This window comes from Calonectris borealis, chromosome 17 (assembly GCF_964195595.1).
Source record: "Calonectris borealis chromosome 17, bCalBor7.hap1.2, whole genome shotgun sequence".
NCBI classification, from domain to species: Eukaryota; Metazoa; Chordata; class Aves; order Procellariiformes; family Procellariidae; genus Calonectris; species Calonectris borealis.
In genome coordinates this window covers 1,867,069-1,887,819 of record NC_134328.1, presented here as the reverse complement: position 1 = coordinate 1,887,819, position 20,751 = coordinate 1,867,069, and the positions used below count along the sequence as shown (strand labels likewise).

Genomic DNA, 20,751 nt, shown 5'->3' with positions numbered 1-20,751 from the left:
GACCTCATACTGCATAACAGAAAGTCTCAGAAATTTCACTAGGTATCAGCAGAAATGCACTGAGATAGCAAGACAGCCTGTAAGACATGAAATGCTATCATTGTCCTAGTCCTCAACACCATACTATCCAGTCTTTACACTCTATGTCACCTCTATCAGAGAGGTGACTACCTGACAAAATCCACAAGTTCCGTAAGGTCACACTGCAGTTGTTATTCATGCCACAACATAACCACATCACAAAAACACGTTCAGAAACGCTGAAGAAGGCTCTATGAGGAACTGGTTCTGATCACACAGGGCTAACGAGCCCACAAATGGTTTTACACGTGCATGGATGTATGGTTTCCAGGGCCAGCTCGTAGGTTAACAACTCTCACAAACAGCAGAGAAAAAGCTAATAAGCTCTCCAGAGACCAGAGCTGACTCTATGCAGTTCACTTGGGTATCTCAACACCATGCAACTAGAGCCAGAAGTGCTGGGGGCAGCAAAGCATAAACACACCGCTAGGTCTACATACTTTGGCTCAGGAAGACCTAAGCTGGGTCCCATGCAGCACCATTACTACTCTTAGGGTTCCTAAGCAGTGCAATTCATCATGTGGGTGTGGAGCACCCACATCAGCATAGTCTCAGGCACACCTATGCTTGCTGCATCACCAAGGGAAACAGTTAAGAGTTAGTTGCTTCCTGTTCCTACTAGTCCCCAAGGCTGCTCTTTTGGGAGCGAGCTGCAGTCCTGGCTTAAGGACTTTCAATCTTTATTTGAAAGGAGCAATTTATTTGAAAAAGGAGCAATTCAGAACAGAAAAAAATAGCTCCTGACTGACCTAGTTTGATGAAGACATGGTGAATTGAACTAAAAGTTGGATATCTTGCTTCATGCCATGTTCCTCTCTCTTAATCGTGTACTCCTCACCACCTACTTTATGCCACAGCTGCTGTCCATCAGACCCTTCCATGTGCCACTTTAATTCACTAACACAGCAAAACAGTAAGTCAGTAAAAAACTGGGCTGTGTTCTGTCAGTGATCTAAACAGTTCACCGGAGGACATGATAATTGTCCAGTCCAGAACACAGGCAGAAGAAGATGGAGAAGTGAGCCTTTTCCCTTTGGCCACTACTTCGACTCAGCTGCCCATGGAACCACAGCCTAAAGCTTCGTTAGCAAAATCAATTTAAAAGGTTTCTGCCCACCCCACACAGTCTGTGTTTTAGGGGAACTAGTTTTTAAACATGGATCACACGCCTGTTGTGTGAGCTAATGCCCCAAACAGCTGCAGCTCTAAGTAGATATAAGTAACAGAAACTTCTTATCTGTTTTTATATGAAAGCAACGATTTCTTTGGAACCACAACCACTGGCGTTCTTATAACACCAACAGGTGCATCACGCACTCTGTCAATCTCAGCAAAACAAACTATCTTGCTCCCTACGTAACAATGGTCTCAAGTCAGTGCAAACATAGGTTCCCCTGGGTGTAAATTCAGAGTTGGACTGGCTACAACTTGTACTACAGAGCAAGACAAAAGGCACAACGAGGACATTCTGGAGAAAATGGTGAAACTTGAAGGAAAAGCTGCCTGCTGTTTGTGATACGTTTAAAGTGAGTGGGAGCTCTGGGAATTTTCTCTTTAAAACAGTAGGACAATATCAAGAAGTCATTCAACTGAAGTCATTTGACTTAGTATTGAGCCTGAAAATCTGTGCCAGTATCTGTTTTGAAATTCCTTTAAATTTTAATCTAGGGCAACATTTACATATCTTTGTACAATTAATCTGTTAAGCAGAGATAGTGAAACACCAGTTAAAAATAGCAAAGCCTCTATTTGAGAGGCAAATATGACAAACAGAAGAGAACTTATCTGAGAAAGCCTGAGAGGGCACACAGCTGGAGAGAGGTGTGTGCACAGGAAAAATGAGGTTCTAATTCTTTCATCACTACTGATGAATCCTACTGCTCACAGAGTTCTCTCACTCCTGCAACCGCTGAAACCACATCACAGTTTTGGAAAACCTTCTGAAAACCACTGGAAAATCTTGCAGCAGCAGCAGCAACACCACGTAGCAAACCACCCTCAATACACTCTGCACTAGATGAACACACAAAGATGTCCCTTCAGCGGATCTCTCAAGAGGCGGCAGCAGCAGCCCCAACCTGGGCTGGTGCATTGTAAAGCCATAAGAAAGGACTTGATAGCTCAGGAATTCAGGTGACAGGCCAGATCCAGGCAATGGGTTTACTACCAGCTAAATCACACTGACATAGGAAATAATTCACATAAGCATAAAATATTACTGAAGCTTATGTAAGTCTCAAAAACACATCTTCCCCATTCATCAGACAGATTTGATACTAATAAAAGCAGCAACAGATTTTTTAGCTAACAGCTAAAAAACCATGTGCAACATGGAAAAGTCATCCCAATTCAAGCCAATATTATTCCTATATACTTAAAGAAGGGACTTGTGTCTCTGTTCTAGTCATACTCTACCCAGTCAAGAGATGTGTCCTGGTTTAATGCTGTCATGGTCAGTAAAATGTAGAAAGTCTCTAACTTCTAGCCAAACCTGTCCCAGTCACGAGGAAGAGAGACAGGTAGGACCCTGTGATCTAACTGACCCTGTATCATAAAAAAAGTTGTGCATCTGTGGACAGGGATGGTTCTCATACCTCCATCCCAGTTATACTGGACCTCCTCGCAACTGGTCATGGGACAGGGTAGGACACAGAGACCATCCGACCACAGTAAAAAGGGAAGAGATATCTGGATTCTTAGTTTATCCCACCCCTGGTAATAAAAAAGGCAATATCCTTCAAAGTCCAGGACATTCTGGGTTTTACCTATCCCACCCTTGTTCTTGTTCTCCATTGCAGTGGGCAAAAAGTAACAATCCCAGACTCCAGAGTCTGCCCTTGAATCCTTGCTACTTCAGAGCTTAAGGGAATGCTGTAGTATAGTTAGTTTCTAGTTGACCATGAGTGTTAGGGTCTGACAAGTCTTTTTGCTGTCATATTTATCGGTATAAATATATTTAATGAATTTTCATCAGAAGTTCTCTCACCAGGGCAGTAGTCCAAATACCATCAAGTCCATTACTTACTGTTAAAAAATTCCTCGTAGTCAGTTTTCTCCACACAGCATGTGTACATGCGCAAAGCTGCTACCTTAATTTTCTAAAGAAAAAGAAAAGACAATACTTAAAGTATTAATCATGAGAGCTAGTGAACACTACTGTTTTTGTTAAAGACATACACTATCATTTTCTGAAAAGACTTCTTTTGAGAATCACAATCACTTGAGATTTTCAGGAGCACATTAAATTATTATATCTCCCAGGAGTGACACAAGTATAATCAATCTTGCCTTGAGGCAAAAAAATTATTAAATGGCTTCTTGAATACCCTTCCAAATCTAGTTTAATATAATACTGTCATTACAGAAAAATAAATGAAATGGCTTTCCTTACAGATACGCCAAAGATCCCAATTCACAATTCCTGGTTTCCTCCAATAACTTCAATTAATGTATACCACTCAAAGTGTTTTGTATAATTTAAATTTTAAATATTAAAAAAGTGACATACCAGACATGTCCTAAAAATATCTTTTTTCCTACAAAAATGAAAATTGAACAACTAAGCTTCACAAGTGAGAAAGGAATCCCAAATGACGAATGGGTATACTCAGGTGCTTTGGCACTTCTAATTTTGTTCTTGGCCTGCCATTGCACCAGAAACACCTTCAGTGTATCCATCTATCACAAAGATACATGTTCTGAAGTTTTAAAGAGCACAATAACTGATAGCAAAGATCTTAAAGAGAAGAGCTGTCAGCCATTCCTGTTTACTAACATCAAGGGGAGAAAAATTAAAAAATTTGAAAACTCCAGAGCCCACTCCCCTCCCTAAGCCAGGAAGCAGCACTGGGTTTGGGTTGTTTTGGTTTGGTTTTTTTTCTTTTTTTTTTTTTTTTTTTTTTTCTTTTTTTTTTTTTTTTTAGTGATATATACTAGAGATCATCTCAGTGCTCACTATACTACAGGGATGAGCACTATGCCTGTCAAATGGAACTTCAAATTACCAAAGTAATTATTTGTGTCTCCTCCAACGAAAACAAAAATAAGGAAGTTGCAACTGATCTCCTGCTGTGGAAACACAAAAGCCATTATTTTTCTTATTCAATAATCTCAGGCTTCTGTCAAAAATCAAGTATACATCTAAACCTCTTGCAGTAAAATAATTTACACTGCTTACTGGAGTTCTGAAGGCTTCCTTTTTAAAGGAAACGCTGCCTGGCCTGGGAGTAGAGATCTCCCCAGTGAAAGCCATTGCTCCAGACCAAGCATTACTAGACATTAGAAACATATTGTAAAGAACAGTCCCTGCAATCCAGCCCTTAAATAAGGCAGGTAACGCAGGAGAAACTGGTGAAATTTAATCATGGAAGTTTTAGGGTGTAGAAGAGGTGTGGGGGAAGGGACAAGAAAATGGAAAAAAGCAGAGAAATATTAAGAAACTTCCCTAAGATCTCATAGAAAGCACTGGCAAGGCCAAAAATGAACTCAGGTCTCTCGGGCCCTAACCACAAAATAACTCTCTCCAAACCCAAGTTCCCTAGCCAAAAGCAGGCAGTAAAGAGTAGCAATTAAGGAGAACTCTGAATCAACACTTAGAGCTAACAAAAATCTTTATTACAACAATATGTACACAAGCACATGGGAGAGAAACTACCCTCTCATGAGGTTTAGCATCATCTGCTTGAAAGCAACTGATTTTAACCGAAATACCTAACCCGTAAGTGTTAGTTATCTTTTCTTTATATTTTCTCTCTGAGGAGCGAGATGCAATCGGCAACAGTTTCAGATCAGTCTCGGAGGAGATCCACTCTGCTTTGTAGATATTCAAAGCACCTTATAGGTTTTAATTCCTGCACAGTTGGGCTCAGCCCTTCCTTCAAGCTGCCTTTTCCTCTCACTTCTTTACACTATCTCCTAGTTCAGAGAAAATAAATTATGAATTTCATCTCTGTCTTGTTGCTTCTGCATAAGAAACTGAAGGTGTCTCTTACAGAACTGCTCTCATTTAGTCAATGTTAACAACTGCTTTATGAAAGGACTATTTAAAAATCGCAGAAGAGGAGGACCTATTTGTGACTCCACCCTCGTCAGCTACTACTGAACAGCGACTCAAACAGCAATCATAACATATCTCACTACTATCCGTTTGGGAGACCCTCCTGTGACAGAAATACAGAACACTGAAAGAAAAGGGCAACAAAAATCAAAACATGAAAGAGCCTCAATAACAGAAACAAGTTAGACTAAGTCTCCTCAGTCCGGAGAAAGACTAAGATATTACAGAATATATGAGTCTATAAAATCATCAGTGGAAGGGAGAATGTGAACATACACTCTAGGGAAAGAATAATCACAAGGTTTTTTTAAGTACACAATTAAAAGGCACCAACTGAAAACAACTGTACTTCTTCCCCCAGTGGGTATTCAAGCTATGGAACTCCCTAATATTGAACACTATGGATGCTATAAACTTAGAGTTTATAGAGTTCAAAGTGCAAATGGACAAATTTATAGAAGAAAAATCCATTAATAGATATTACAGAAAAATGCCTAGTTTCATGCAGGAAGTCCTGAAACAGACAACTGTTGTAGGCTGGAGGGGCACATGAGACAAGTATCCTAATATGCTTCTCCTATAATTGAATTCTTTCTAGATAACTGCAATTGGTCATTATTAACGACAAGATGATGGTCTATGTGGGTGTTTGACTTAGATAGTAAGGCTGTTACTGTGTTCTTCGGTGCACAAATTAAGTGAAAAATAAGATATCTGAAGAAATTTAAGAAGGCTTAAGACTCTGCAAACCAAATGCGATATTCCTACTTATGTCAGTGATGGCAATGCATAGATCAAGGGAAGTTCAAGCTATGGATTATTATTCCTCACATCACAAACCAGGAATTTACATGGGTAATAATCAGAACTTTTCCATTGAGTACTGCTCCTATCATAAGAAAAAAAAGGGGGTGGGGATGTTTGCTTTTTAGAACTCTGAAAGTATCAAACAACCAAAAGAATTATTAAATGAATGCTTTACCCATCTGCTATACTTCAGTGGTCCTGTGAAACCCATTGCTTCTATTATCCTTGTGAAAGCACTCACTTTCTCTTCAGATGACTGCAAGGAATCCTTTGCAGAAAGATGCTGTAAAATTTAAACATCACATATTTCAGTCTCAGCAATTAAATCTGACAAATCATTTTAGAAAAGCTACAGGTTTAATACAGAATTTTAGGGTTTTTGTTTACTTTCTTTGTTCAACAAAACAAATACATATTTAGGTCTTCTCTGTAAAATACCACACTGTTTTTCCTATGTGACATTCTTCTGTTTATGAATGCAAACACTGCATAACTGTTTTGATGAAAGCATCCCATTGGAAGCTCAGACTCAAATAGTTTGTATAGAAACCTGCCTTCCAAAATATGGCTCCCATTCTAGATTCCCGTATTCCTTCTAGATGTGTGTCTTTACTAGGGCTTAAATCTTTTGCAGATAAAACAAGCAAACAAATCACAGAAACAGAGTAAATAAAGCTAACCTTTCACATTCCCTCTCTTACTCTCACAGGCATATCATATTCTAGAGTAATTACATATTATATAAGCCAATCGGCTCCATCTTAAAACTAATGAAGCTACATGAACCCACCACTCTTACTGAAAAGCTCCCCCAGATTGTTATTCCCCTTACAGTTAATCTAAGTGGTACTTGCAGAAAATCTAGATCAGGAAAGTATTCAGTCCTCAATGATTTTCAGTGTCTGCAAACATAAGATAAATGTTCTCTTCCAGATTAACTACACACCTTAAACACCATGGGACTGATAAGAAATCTTCATGGCATTCTGCATCCAAGCATCCTGGCAGTAGCAATCAGCCATCAGTAATTACCATTTGTACTCTAGCAAATAATTTCTTATGAATTAAGTATGCAGTATAAACATTTTGTTATCAACAAATTACTCTACTTTTAACCCATCTAACCTAAATCTAATGCACCTGAATCTCCTACATATACTTGAGGAATACAGCTTAGAGCCTGTAAGCTGAGAAAGTTCCCTGACCAAAGAAATTGACCAATGTCAAATTGCTTTAAGTTGCTGGAATTTTACCCTAAACGCTTCCTCCTAAGACATGAACATAATAAGAAAAAAATTTTCTTAGTAAGGAAGCAATTTAGCAACATAAGGATTGCCATACATGGCCAGAACAAACACTTAGACCAGGACGCCATCTCAAACAAGGGCCAGTAGCAGGTGCTTGGATGAGACACAAAAGCAGAGAAATATGGCACACACGCCGCAGCTTCCTGGGGTGTACCTGCTCAGCTTTTCACAGTCATTCCTGCACTAGGAAATGTATCCACACATTCATTTTTGGCAGCGACAATTGGATGCACCTTCAGCACCCAAGGTTCGAAACTGTTTAACCTCCATAACACACAGAGTTGTGGTACATGAGTTTCACAGTGTAGTTATGTGAAAAAAATTCCCTTGTGCCTGTTTTAAATACAACCTTGCCACTTCATTGGATGCTCCCAATTTTCCTATAAGAAGTCGCAAACAACCATTTCCTATTCCCTTTTTCAGTATCTTTTATAACTTTTACAGGCCAGTATCATACCTATGCCCATCAGTTCTCTCTCCCTAGTTTAGAAGGGTCCTAAAATAGCCTCTTCTCATATTGAAGGCTTTTCACATTTCTGATCATTCTGGCTGTATACTCTATACCTTTCCTAGCACTAGTATAGTAATTTTTGAAATGGCATAAATGATAAATAAATACATATTAAAATACAGACACATATCCTGCACAAGTTGCTATACTTAATTAAAAACTAACTGTAAAAAAAACCTGACAAAAATTGTAGCTTTGAGACATAACCAATCCCTATGTATATCCGCACACAATGTTTAGCATTTGAGATAAAATGCTTTGCACTTGTGTACTATCCATAGATGGCTATTAATGTCTTGAACCCCATCATGCCTACTATTCAGGTAAATAGGAAGAAACATGTTCAGTGCCATTTTAGTATCTATCAGTCACCTGGTAAAACAGAACAACACTGTTCAGGACCTCCTTTAATACTCAGATTCTTGCTTTGAATGTTTGCCATTAAACCTGTTCACCAAATCCCCTATTATCATCCAGAACAAAAGCGTCTGCAAAGGAACTTTCCCACCCTCTGCTACATGTGATGGATCCAGTGAGTCTACCGACATGTATGCGAATATTTAAACCAATTTTTAGTACTTTCTCTTCAAGGTTATCCCATGCAATACTCTTCTCCTCTACACTAAAAATGACACCTAATCTTACATCATAAGATAACTCCATAAGCCCCCCTCCAGCCAGGCAATAATAGGATATGCTCAATGCAGAACTCGTGTCCCAATAACCACTGCCATACCAAACTCACTAAATCAACTTTCATCTCCTTCACAGGAGGAGATGTTTTCTGGAGCATGAATCATCTAAAGCCCTAGTGAATCTAGGCAGATTAATTTTACTACATGCCTCTTATCTACAAATGCATTATGAAGTCTCCCTCAGTATGGATTTTTCATTATGCAGAGGAAGTTCAGTTAAAAACCAAAATTATCTCGATTCAACTGTTGTTAGCTCATCACTAAAAAAAGGATTGACTGGAAAACAATCTTTTTGTAAGAAATGCCGTGATTGTTGCTTCATTCTTCTGCAAGTCTGCCTGCATTAGCTCAGGAGATGGAGAGGGGATTTAAGCAGTGAGTGTTTGGTTCAACCTATGGATAGAGGTATGCAGTTCATCCTGCCAATGCTAGGACTGCAGCCAAATGCAATTAAACAGCCCTATAAGAGTATAAAAAATCAGATCTAGAAAATATATATAGAAAACTAAAAAAAATGTTTTATAACTCACTCAAAACAAGCTCATCAAGACACTGAAAGGGACATAAGCCCATCTCAGGCTGACTTTCCTCCTCAATACCTGAAATTCAGTGCTCAAAGCGAACAATCCTCTTAATTTTGACACCAAATATAAAAATGAAACAATTGGAGCTCACCATTCATTCTAAACCACTTTCCCACCAGGAGTGCATAGTAAAATTCACATTTCAAAGATGAGTAAGTATTCCTCTACTCAAAATAATGAGGTTGCAGTCCAAAACCTACCTCAAACCTTTTGCCTATCCATGTTAAAATAACCAATTTAAAGTACTTCTTAGTATTTACCTCTAACTCTACAACAGCAAAATAGACAATTAGGCAGATAGCAAACTGGGATTGTTGCTTTTATGCAAGTTTTATCCATACATCCCTAACTTTCTTTTTCCTTTTGCCCTCTCATTTCTCGTGCGCACATTCCATTTTGCCATTTTCTTCACATTACGCTAACAAGAGCAGGATCCTGATATTTATTAGTTGAGAGATGCTGACTCCCTTGGATTAAGTGCTAAACTAATCTTATGGAGATGATTCATGTTCCAGAAAACTTCTATTCCAAGACAAAAGACAATAAATGTAAAAGATGCAGAGGCCACAAATTACAAAATAGTACAGGTGAACAGTAAATAAATTACTACACAATAATTAGTCACTATTAGTAGACTGCGTGGTTAGCAGGTAGCAAAACTGTCGTTACACATTATTCCCAAGCTAAAGAATTGGGAAACATCTTGTCACTTCTAATACGTACGGGCAACTTCTGTGTTTCCCTTTTTAAAGGTAAGAAAGGAACATCTGCCCCCCACCCCAATAACTACTCTCCTTAACTTAGTTTCTTTTCTCATTGGAAAGAAGCCCTTATCTTATCATTGGAACCTTCACCCCAGATAACCCAACTGTAACTGTACCTTCCTATGCTAGCACTTTATTTTCTGGAAAGGAACAGAGAGCACTTCTCAAATTATTGGACCCACTGTTCACACTATACTAAAACATTTTATGTAAACGTTGAATCATCTCTTACATGTTTTAAAAAAGTGTTTTGTTACCTGTATCTGTATGATCCCTAGCACAATGTGCCCTCCGACAATAAAAACATCAAACTCCTCTAACCTTATTTGTATTGTAAAACGATCTGTTTTGCTGTGTAATGGCTCCATTGGCTTGAATCAATCCACCACAGGATTTAGACAGTCGGAACTGGCCAGCCTTGTGTCTCTAGTAAAAATGATAAAAGAAAATAAAAGAAAAGAAAAAAATGAAAAGATCATTGACTAGTAAACACTTAACTTTACACCAATTACCCTTCGTTTGCTTCCAAGTCAATTATAGTTCAGTCTAATCCTGAAAAATGCTATATCACAAAAAGCACAAATTTCTTATCATAACTGTTACAAACAAAATGGTTGTCCACGCTTAATGCTCCACACCGCACATTTTCTAGTGTTCTGTAAATGTACTGATGGAATGGACTGGCAGCACACTCCACTCTCATAAACCACAGGCTATCTTCTTTGATTTTCTCACACACTACTTCTAATTATGGGTTTTGTCTCTTAATAGAGAATAATTCTTTTTCCTGGCTTTGCAGAGAAACAGAGTTTATACTATTTTTATCTACAATTTTATAGTCCATACAATTGTCTTTGTGGCCAGGACTTGAGCAAAACAAATTACAGGGTAAAAGCTATCACTACAACCACTACAACTTCACGGCACATGATTTGTATTACAGAGCTACTGCACAATAAAGAAAACTATCAAGTAGGAGTGAGTGAGATCTCCAGGTAAGAAGCTGCACACTGAATAGAACACTTATCATAGCCTCCCAGCACACCCAGATTGGCAGTAACTTGTTTGTGAACAAATTCAGACAAAGTAAATACGCTGGTTTGTTCAGAGTAGTCATCCCCAGAAGCCTACTGAATCTGCTGGTGGCTCAGAGTAAGCCCAACTTTATCGATCAACTTCACAACTGCTCATTTCCCTCTCTACTTCCAACATCGTATGCTACCTGATATGGACTGGTGCTTTAATAGTATGGTTGTGTCACAAAAGCACAGGCAATTTTCCCAGGACTGGAAGGTCTTATCTGAGAAAGGACATCCAAGCCAAAGAGCTTATGGTTAAATTTCTAATTCTGTAAGTCATGGCTCCATGATACAAGTTGTAATATACAGGAGGACAAAGAGGAGGCTTAATTTCCTCTCGTTTCATTGTATGCAGAAAGGAAACACCAAGAGAAATACTCTAATTCTGTTCAGATAGCCTGCATCTATTCCCATTTTCTACACATTTTTCACCTCTTTATTATTAACTGCTATTACATGACGTTCTAGTTAACTTACCATCAATAGACACAATCTGACACTACGCATGCTATTACAGAACTGGAAGCAAAACTGCAAAGCAGTGGTTTCCACTGAAACAACACTACTTAAACGTTGTGCTATGCTAGGTAAACATACCATCAGTACTAGAAAGTCCAAGGCTACTGTACAGTGGACACGTTCTATAAAATAAAGTGCTGGAAATTACATGCATTCGTGACTAGCTTGTAATAGCTGCTTTGGAAAAATGACACCTACATTTGGACTTCTGCATTTAATCTACCATAACAGATCATACGGATCCATTAAAAGACTACATAGCTGGAATGAAGACAACTGTGTAATAAAGAGTGAGAGCTCACCCTTTTAGCAGCAGAAAGCTTTTAAGTTGCCTTGATATTTCAGCAATACAGAGACAGTGAAGACATCACTTTTGGAAGCCTCTTTATTTAAAAACCATGACTTTTTCTTACCAATTTAAACTTATCCCATTTTTTAAACACTTTAACATACTCTGATATCCTACCTGGAAAAGACCATAGAGCATTCGTCTACACTGGCCTTGGACTGCGGTTTTCTGTAATAATCCACTGCATGCTGCTATCCATTGAGTTACTCCAGTCTGGCAGCTCTGGAACAGAGAGACTAGTAATGAAGAAAGGACCCTAACACTCAGAAACAGTTTAACTGTCCTTCTGCTTCCACAAGTTTTACTCATCTATACAACAATCCTCAGATTAAACTTGCGCTTGACAGAAGTATAAATCTTGATTTTAAAAAAATCTTGCGTACAAGCACGCAACCCAAGTTTGATGGCAGAAACATATCAGTCAAAGGAAATGGTGGATTTTCTACATCATAAAACTACACCACAATTTTTATATCTATACAATAAATTCAAATGCTTAAGAAGCATTCTTCAATTGACTGAGTGATTACTAAAAAGCCCTTATCCACCTCTCAGCTTTTATGTGTCTTTGTCTTACTTTACTCAGGCACAGCTAAGAATTTTAGTATTTCAAAAGCGTATACTGTCTCAATAAATTTCAGTGAAGATAATTATTTTCTGTAATGAAAATGTCAGGTAATATGGAAAAGAGGCGGGGTTTTCTTTGCCTGCACTTTCTTTGTACCTTTCATTTTCTGCAATACTCAAGTTAGTACAATATTTGCCTCCTTCATACATGTTCGACATTAATACCGGAATTAATGTATATATTATTAGAATGGATATGCTTTCTTCTAATAAAAATAGCTTCATTTTCAATTGGCCACAAAGATTATTAAGAGATTGAAGCATCCAACATATGAGGAGAGGTTTAGCTTTGAGAAAAGACAACTCCAGGGAAAACTTATCAATTTGTATAAATATCTGATGGGGTGGGCAGTCAAACTCTTCTTAGTGGTGCCCAGCAAAAGGACAACTATGAGACCACCAGATCTGGCCAAAGATTAGGAGGAACAGACACAAAACCGACTTGAGTTGCTGTTCCCCGTTCCCTTACCTGCACAGTCACTGCTGTCCCTCAGGTGCAGTGAACTGCCTCCTCAGGCTGTCCTCCCCCCGGCCCCCCATCAACTCCTCACACAGCTGCACTTTTAACCCATTAAGCGAATTGATTTGGGTTTTTAAAAACTGCGAGGGGAGAGATGCACTACCATAACAAATGTGATTAGTGTTCACTACTACTACACCTTTGCACTTCTACTGTAGCAAGACTACTTAGTTTCTGCTCTTTCTCCGTAACATCACTACCCAGCATGTAAAATTATGAAAATGATACATTTCTACCCAAAAAGACATTTCAGCTGAGTACCATAAAGTACTTCTTGACATAATCCAGCGCTCCAACATAAACAGTTTAACAAACACTTAAGTGAGAAAGAAAATTCACCATTTTTTAATAAATAACTACTACAAGATTCCAAGGCATCTGACAGAATTTTTTTTGAGGCTTTTTCTTTGTAAAAATAAGGAAAACATGCCTAGGTTGTGATACGTCTTAGAACTTGAACATCCTGGGGTTTATAGTTGTTGAAAAGCACTACTGCAACAAAACTAGACAGAGACATATGAAAACATAAAATAAGCACACGCACACTTAAAAGGTGAGATGTGATAAACAATCAAGTAATAAAGAAAAAGACAACAACAGAAAGCAGCAGTGAGTTAAGGGATATTCCCTAAGCCAGCATCACTGTTTGCAGAATGTAACCTTCCTTTCAAGTTACAAGTGTTACTTTTACTTCTCCATTTAGCTGAAAGAAAACGTACCAAGCATAAACTGAACAGGATTATTCAGGAATAGCCTGCAGACAGCGCAAGCACCTCCTGCGCCTAGCTGCCTTGTCAAGATACAGATGAAAGAATATCACTACAGTCTTCTAAATCCTCCTGGCAACCATTAGGAAAGCCTTAGGCAGCAGACAAAGTGTTCATCAACATCTCTTCTTAGGTAAAGAATAGCTTTATCATAATGGCAGTATTAACTAGCAGAGCTGAAATGTTTGGACAAAAATCAGGATTGTATCATATGCTGTGAGCTCTTGAGAAGGCTTGAAGACAGAAGAAAAAAAGACTTTCCTTTCTTAGTTCCAGTACAAAGAAGAGACACTGAAAGTCTGAAGACTTATTTTCATACGCTTAGGCAACTATTAAATTCTAACGCAAAAGTAGATGCTGGGAAATCCAAGGATCAGCAAAGCCTGAGCTTAAGCATGTTGCTGCTGTCAGAAGTCCCCTGCCTCCCAACTGTGTACTCCCACCACTTACTACAGCTCAGGTGCTTCTCTGATTACAAAGTAAGGCAATTTAGATCACAACTACATCTCCTCCCCTCCAAAGAGAAACTTTTCTGGCTAGGCTGAAAAGTTGAATCAGCTTACTTTGCCACATGAATGCTAGAAGCAGCTGGGAGAGGAGGAGTTGCCCAGGGACAGGTAAGCCTAGGAGACAAGTCCTTCACCTTCTGCAGGTAGGTTTTCATTGCAAACCGCGCCCTGGGGGTACAGCTGCACGGACAGCTGACCCCATCTGGTGACTCACTGCTTCTCTACCACTCTCCCTCCTCTCCTCCTGCCTGGCTTCCCCCTCCCTTTTTGCTAGTGATTGCCTCTTTAACGCATTAAAACTGCAGGAAACTATTTTTATGTTGCCACGGTTCTGCTGCTCCAGCATTTAGAGCATAGAAAAATGCTAGAGGAGGCAATGGTAGGCAACAGTGCAAAGACACGAGCAAGGAGAAAAGAGTAGGAATGGGAGGAGGAAGCAGGAACTCAAGCTCACCGCACTTCAGTTGCTCTCAGGCAGGTTTGCTCTCAGTTGCTTTCAGCTTGAGAGCTGAAAGAACAGGGCTCACCATGCTTGTAAAAACCACACCCTGAGACATTAGTTCCAAGAACTTAGTGGATTAATTTCGTAAGTGGGTATTGCCCTGTGACTAAAGGCCTTTCATCTTCCTGATGAATCTGTCTCCACCTAGCAGTGCTGGCCATCCCTGTATTTGTGTTGTGACAGAATATCAGAACCAGGCACAAACTTCCCTTTTCTAGGCTATATGCTAAAAATTGGTACTCTGCTGCAAAGACTTTAAAGGCTAATAGAAGAAAAAAAAAAGTACACAAATGCATGACAAAGAAGAAAGGAGTTGCATGATTAGTAATCCACTCTCAGTCATTCATAGGAACCCAACAGAGATTGCACTTAACACAGAAATTGGATCTTTATATTACCCTTGCTATCACAGGAGTGCTCGCTCTAAAGTGAGGGGGGAATCTTTAAGACTCGGCAATCCCCACCCCGCAGGGCACACACACTGTGCCCAAAGCAACAAGAGAAGTACCACACTGTAAAAAATATTTCTCAAGCCCCAGTCAGGAGTCCTAAAGCCTTGCATTACTTTGATGTAAACACAAACTCTGAAGGAGAAGGTCGACGCGCTCCTTCACCGCTGCCCGGGGAAGGGGGCCGCGGGAAGGCGGGAACAGCCGCGGGGTGCCGCAAGCCCCCGCAGACGCCCCCGCGGCTTCACAAACCGCCCAAGAGCCCCTTCCTTGCGCACGCTGTCTGGGGAGAGGCCGCGCCGCAGACAGGCCGCGCACAGGGCGGCCGGCGGGCACTGGCGGGGCCGTGCGGGACAGCCCAGGCACCACAGGGACAACCCCGCGGGGACGCGCCCGGCCGCACACGCCGCTCGCTCCCGGGGCGGAGAAGGCGACCGCGGCCGCCACTCACCGCGGCTCGCACCAGCGCCGCCATGGATCCTCGGCGCCGCCCCTTCCGCCCCGCCGATTGCGCTTGCGCGGGCCTGGAGGGGGCGGAGTCGCGCGGCGGCTGCTGGCGGCGGGGGCGGAGCCCCGCGTGGCGGTGGTGGGCGGGCTGCTCCGCGCGCGCGCTGTCCTCGCGTGGCGGCCGGCGCTCCGCGGGGCGGGGCGCGGCCGGGGGGCTGTGCCGGCGGGGGCGGCGGGGCTGCGAGGCGGGAGGTGTGGAGAGCGAGGGGGGTCCCGCGCCCGGCGTGGGGATGGTTCGGAAGGGAGACGGGTGGCACATCCGAGCCTGCCCGTCGCTGTCAGCCCTACCTCTGGAAGGCCCGACCCGTAAGGGGGATGGCGGCCATGCTTCCACTCTGCTGCTGGGCAGCAGAGAGAGCAGCGTGAAAGCAGGAAAGTTTCCTCTGGCGGAGGTTGATCTGGCCCTTCTGGCTGCCCCAAGCAGGGGACAGCATCCGTGTGAGCCTGCACGGGTGCCAGCGCCGGGATTTCACGGTGGTGGTACCAGGAGAACATGGCAGGGCCCCTCAGGCCAGTGTCCCCACAGGCCCTGGAGCCAGCGCCAGGCTGCCAGGAGCGGTCCCAACTCTCCCTGCTGCGTATTCCCTACTCCTTGCTTCTGCTGGCACCGGCTTTCATAAAGCTGCAGGGTGAACCTGAGCAGCAACCCGACGGGTTGAGATGCGCTGGCTTCTTTCGCCAAGTTAGTCTTAATCTGGATCACATCCACATCACCTCACAAATATTAGTCCTGGTACACGGGAGGCTGATGCAGATGTGAGCAAAAGCAGCTGGGGAAGAGAGCGAGGCTGCTCTTTTCAGCAGCAGTGCTGGCTTAAAGGGCTTGGGGAACTATAATATTCTACTCCTCTCTTTCCCAGGATATTTACTGGGATGTCAGCTTCTCAAGGGGGCAGTAGCAGCTGCTTTAATGGCCATGAAACTCCACAGTAGTCCTTAGAAATCTTTCATATGTTCTTAAATGTCAGGCCTCAGGGGGCCAATGGAATCACCTGCTTGGACTTCCTTTCCACTGGCATCCCAGATCCCTGTGCCTGCAGTCAGTCTTTTCCGAGATGTTCTGACTCACCGCAGCTATCTGCTAAAGTACGTTTAACTGTATCCGACAGCGTGTTTAGTGAACGAGTTGTTCTGATGCGGGGCTGGGTGTTGAACAACACAGGGAACTGTAGATCTCTGTCAGGGATATCCTACACAGGAATATGCCTGCGGCTAATTCTAGGGAGGAAGGTGAAAGCTAGCTCTGCTGCTTTCTATTTGCTTAGCTGCCCTCCATGTATTAGACTCAAAGCAATATTAAATACCATTCTTAACAGCAAATTTTTTTTGAGAAGGTGATGGATGAGAATGATTACACTTTTCTGAAGCCTTCTCTTTGCCATTAATGAGTTAGAGTCATTAAAAGTGATGAAGCTCAAGAACCCCTACAGTGTATAGTCGTACAGAGAAAAGACTGCTGTCAGTAGCAGAGGAGTCTCACAGTGGTGTGCAGTAGTCTGTCTACCACAGCAGACACTTTCAAACTCGGAGCTGTGTGTCTGATAAATACGCTGAGTATGCCAGTTCCTGACGCTCACCTGGGTTTGTGTTAGTCTTACCTAATGACGCATAGGAGGACTTTGACACATTTCAGTTGGAGAAAATTACTGTCTTACCTAAGATTCCTCTGCCTATCACTGTTATGTCATTCTCCATGTAGCACTTAAGCCCTTTTCATGTCATCTAGCTGAACACAGCTACTCATATGCACAGAACAGCACATCAGATATTGCCTCTGAAGGGGACATGGAGACGGAAGAGTTGGAGGTGGATCTGAATTTCAATTTCAACTCTAAGGGGATTTCCTCAGTCAGAGCACTGGCAATTTACTCCCTTTTATGTACACAATCCGTGCTGTCCTCAAGTTCCTACCGTTCAGCTCTGCTCAGTGGGCAGCTCCACGACTGCCTGAGTCTTACCTTACTCATAATCAATCTTCCGTGTGGAACTGCTCCTGGGAGAGCATTTTAACCAGCAACAACAAGAAGTCCCAGAGACAGGGCAGCAAAGTTGCTATCTAACTGCTGGTGTTCTTTCCTCCGAGGCCATTAACAATGGCAGAAAAACTTGCTTTCATGAATGTGCTAAAATATGATAGGGTACATGAACAATGGCCTCAGGTGTGTTGGCAGGAAAGAAGAATCAGAAAGGATATGATGATGTTTAATTTATATAATGAATTAGAAAAGTTTCACATTATTTATTATAATAATTAATTGATTAATAAGTTTATATTGAATGGGCCCCCTGCTTTGGCCTCAATCCTGTCTTCTCTCTTACTTGCAAGCCTGGCAGCTGGCTTCAAGTTTGCCATTCCAAGTGGCCAGAGGGAGCAGCTGTTAGAGGGAGGAGATAAGGGGCCGCAAATCATGGGCTAAGAGAAAGTAGTCTAGAGGAGTTTAAGTGAAGGAGAAGTGGAAAACAAAGAGGGACAGAGAAACTTCCTTCCCTGAATGTACTAAAACATGCTTAAGAACAGCAGTGGTGGGGCTGGATGTATGTGTGCATGGAGAATGAGAGAGGATACTAATCGGGCACCAGTGCACGTCTCTGTGACTCAGAGTTTGGGGGAGGGCAAAGGCATAGAAGGGAGAGAGTGAGGAATTGCAGAATTCTCCAAACAGATCATGTTTGCCATTTTTTAAGTGTGACCAAGAAGGGATATGGGACTGCTGTGTGCTAAAGGCAGAGAAGCAGGGTGCAGAAAGCAAGCGAAAGCCAGGTGGAGAGATGACTCTCTATGATCTACCCACAAAGTCCTCTCTTTAGGACTCTCTTTAGGTGGAGGAAAAGCCTGATGACAGCAGGAATGGTTGCTTCTGGTGACTGGGGCCATGCTGTGCAGTCCTACATCCTGCGTCCATACAAACGGGTGCAGTGATCCACACACATCAGGATGGTGCGAGAGGCCTCTCTTTGCTCCTGCTCTCTTTGCCCACCTGGTTAGGTGGGGCTGGTGGATGAAGTAAGGATACAGTTCGACAATACAACTAAGCAGATAAAATTACTGATTGCTGAAAGGAGAGGTCCGGCCCCTGCCTGTGGTGGCACTAGCATTCATCTAATGAACGCTGAGCCAACGAGCAGAAAATTGTCTTTTTGTTGTGTTTAGTAGAATTAATTTTCTGTGAGCTTAGCTACCTGAACCAGCTCTCCTCAGGATCAGAGGAATGCCAGGAATGTGTATCTGGGGACGGGATGGGGAGAGCAGATCGGCTGTTTGGGCAGCAGCCAGATATTCGGTCAGCTTAGCCGTACCGTCAAACTGCGTCAAACTGCCATCCTGACTGTGGCTGCTGGCAGCGGTAGTCCTTGTGCTGGTAGTGATGGTAGTGATTTCTTTCCTGCAGGTAATAGAAGGGGGTAAGGGGAGAAATAGTAACAATCACCCTGAAGCCCTGTCCCCAAACAAGCAAGCACAGGAAAAAACCTTTTTCCCCGGGTGGCTGTTCTGAGACACCAGGATACTCGACCTGCTCTTGATGAGATCCTGTGCTGGCATTTCACAGCAGAATCCAGGCAGGCCCAGGATGCCTTCCCAGCCCCTTTTGGGGTCATTCTAGCCCAGATGTGGAGAATGAACTAACGCTTTCCTGAAGCTGTGCAAGAACAGTGGGGGGGGCCTGCTTTGGGTTCAGTTTGAGTTTAACTTTGGCTCTGCAGAACATAAGGTTTTCTAGAGCACGCTGGGTCTAGGTTAAGGCTGTTGTGGTGGTTGGCAAGGCTTCATTTTGACAAGTCAACTACTGTGCAGAACAGGAAGGGGAATATGATTCTAGCCTATTAGTTAAAGCCTCAGTCCAGCAAGCATCCAAACACTGAGTCTGAAGCTTATCCGGACTTGAAAAAACTCAGGGAGGAAAAATTCCACATCCACCTGTTATCCAGATATGTGAAGGTAGGATAAGGGTCCAAATCCCCTCATTATCAGGAACGGAGACAACAAGGGACTGTGATTTTTTTAGCCCAAAAGCAGGAGGGAGCTGGCAGTGAAGGGATGGGGTTAAAATCATGTAGGCATTTCTTCATTGTTAAAATACTACACCAAAATCAAGTGGATTGACAAAACTGAGCCCTTCAAAACAACTGACAGATCCCAGTTGTGCCTAACATTTCTTTTTAACAATTTTCATTCAGTTTAGCACATATAAGCCAGCATAGGAATGTTTATCTTATTCATATTTCTATTTTGATCCAGTTTCAGGTGGCCTTCTACTGACTTAATTGTTTTTCGGGACCACAGCCCCATTTAATTGCAGGCAGCCTATTTCCAGAGTATGTAAGGAAAGAAGAGTTGCCGTGGAAGAGCTGAGTATTATCAACTGGGACACTGGGACACCTGGTAATGAAATATTTATCAGAACCAAAACTGACTTTCTGATTCAGTGAACTGCTAATTAGTGATATAAAGTGCCACAAGAAAGACTGGAAGAGAGGCAGGGGCCTCTTTATCATAATTATGATGACTACCCTTGGTGTGAAAAATTCAGATTAAAATCCCTTAATCTTAATCAGGGCAAAGATTTAAGATTGATAGTATTGCACAGAAGTACCCCAGCCTAGGTCACTGGCTGTTCTCCATGGGGAGAGTGGGACAAAGGCTCTGTATTTTGCCCAACAATTCCATGCTGGTCTCAGAATGCTACCTTGTCAAAACTGGGTATTTATCTACCCCCAAAACTTCAGTTTTGAGAAACTGTCATTTTTACATGAAGAAGTGTTGCCAAAATGTTCCAGGCTGGCTATGATGCTTACATGATTTGCTAGTTTTAAAATGTTTGCCCTCACTTGGGTGTTCTAGGCTATGGTAGAGACTGAGACTTTGATTCTGGGTTGTTATATTATTCATTGGTTGGCATAATTAATTACAGATATTTGCAAATCCTGTAGTATGTAGCTAAAAAGATTACCTAGACCATCCTCCACTTCCAGTACTAAATGTACTTAGACCTCTCTGGTGCATGTTTCTCTGACCTGCACCTAAAAATTTCAGTAAGGGGATTCCCAATTTCCATATGAAGCTCGTTCCAATCTTTCACTGTGAAAGTTTTCTCATACTTAACATAAAGATGCTCAGTG

At 42.0% G+C, this 20,751-nt stretch overlaps 1 protein-coding gene across 3 annotated transcripts in view; it reads right to left on the bottom strand.

Moving 5' to 3' along the window:
• Positions 1–15,647, bottom strand: part of UQCC1 (ubiquinol-cytochrome c reductase complex assembly factor 1) — a 49,256-nt gene extending 33,609 nt beyond the window's left edge. The window contains exons 1-5 of one of the 3 annotated variants that reach the window (XM_075166255.1): positions 15,578–15,647; positions 11,870–11,974; positions 10,127–10,231; positions 6,120–6,227; positions 3,107–3,179 (exon numbers count right to left, since the gene is read on the bottom strand). In XM_075166255.1, coding sequence (XP_075022356.1) covers positions 3,107–3,179; positions 6,120–6,227; positions 10,127–10,231; positions 11,870–11,974; positions 15,578–15,601 — 415 coding nt within the window. In that variant the 5' untranslated portion in view covers positions 15,602–15,647. Of the gene's footprint in view, positions 1–3,106; positions 3,180–6,119; positions 6,228–10,126; positions 10,232–11,869; positions 11,975–12,848; positions 13,100–15,577 lie in introns of those variants that run through there. The other 2 variants (XM_075166257.1, XM_075166256.1) reach the window with 2 other exon arrangements.
• Positions 15,648–20,751: the final 5,104 nt, after the last annotated feature.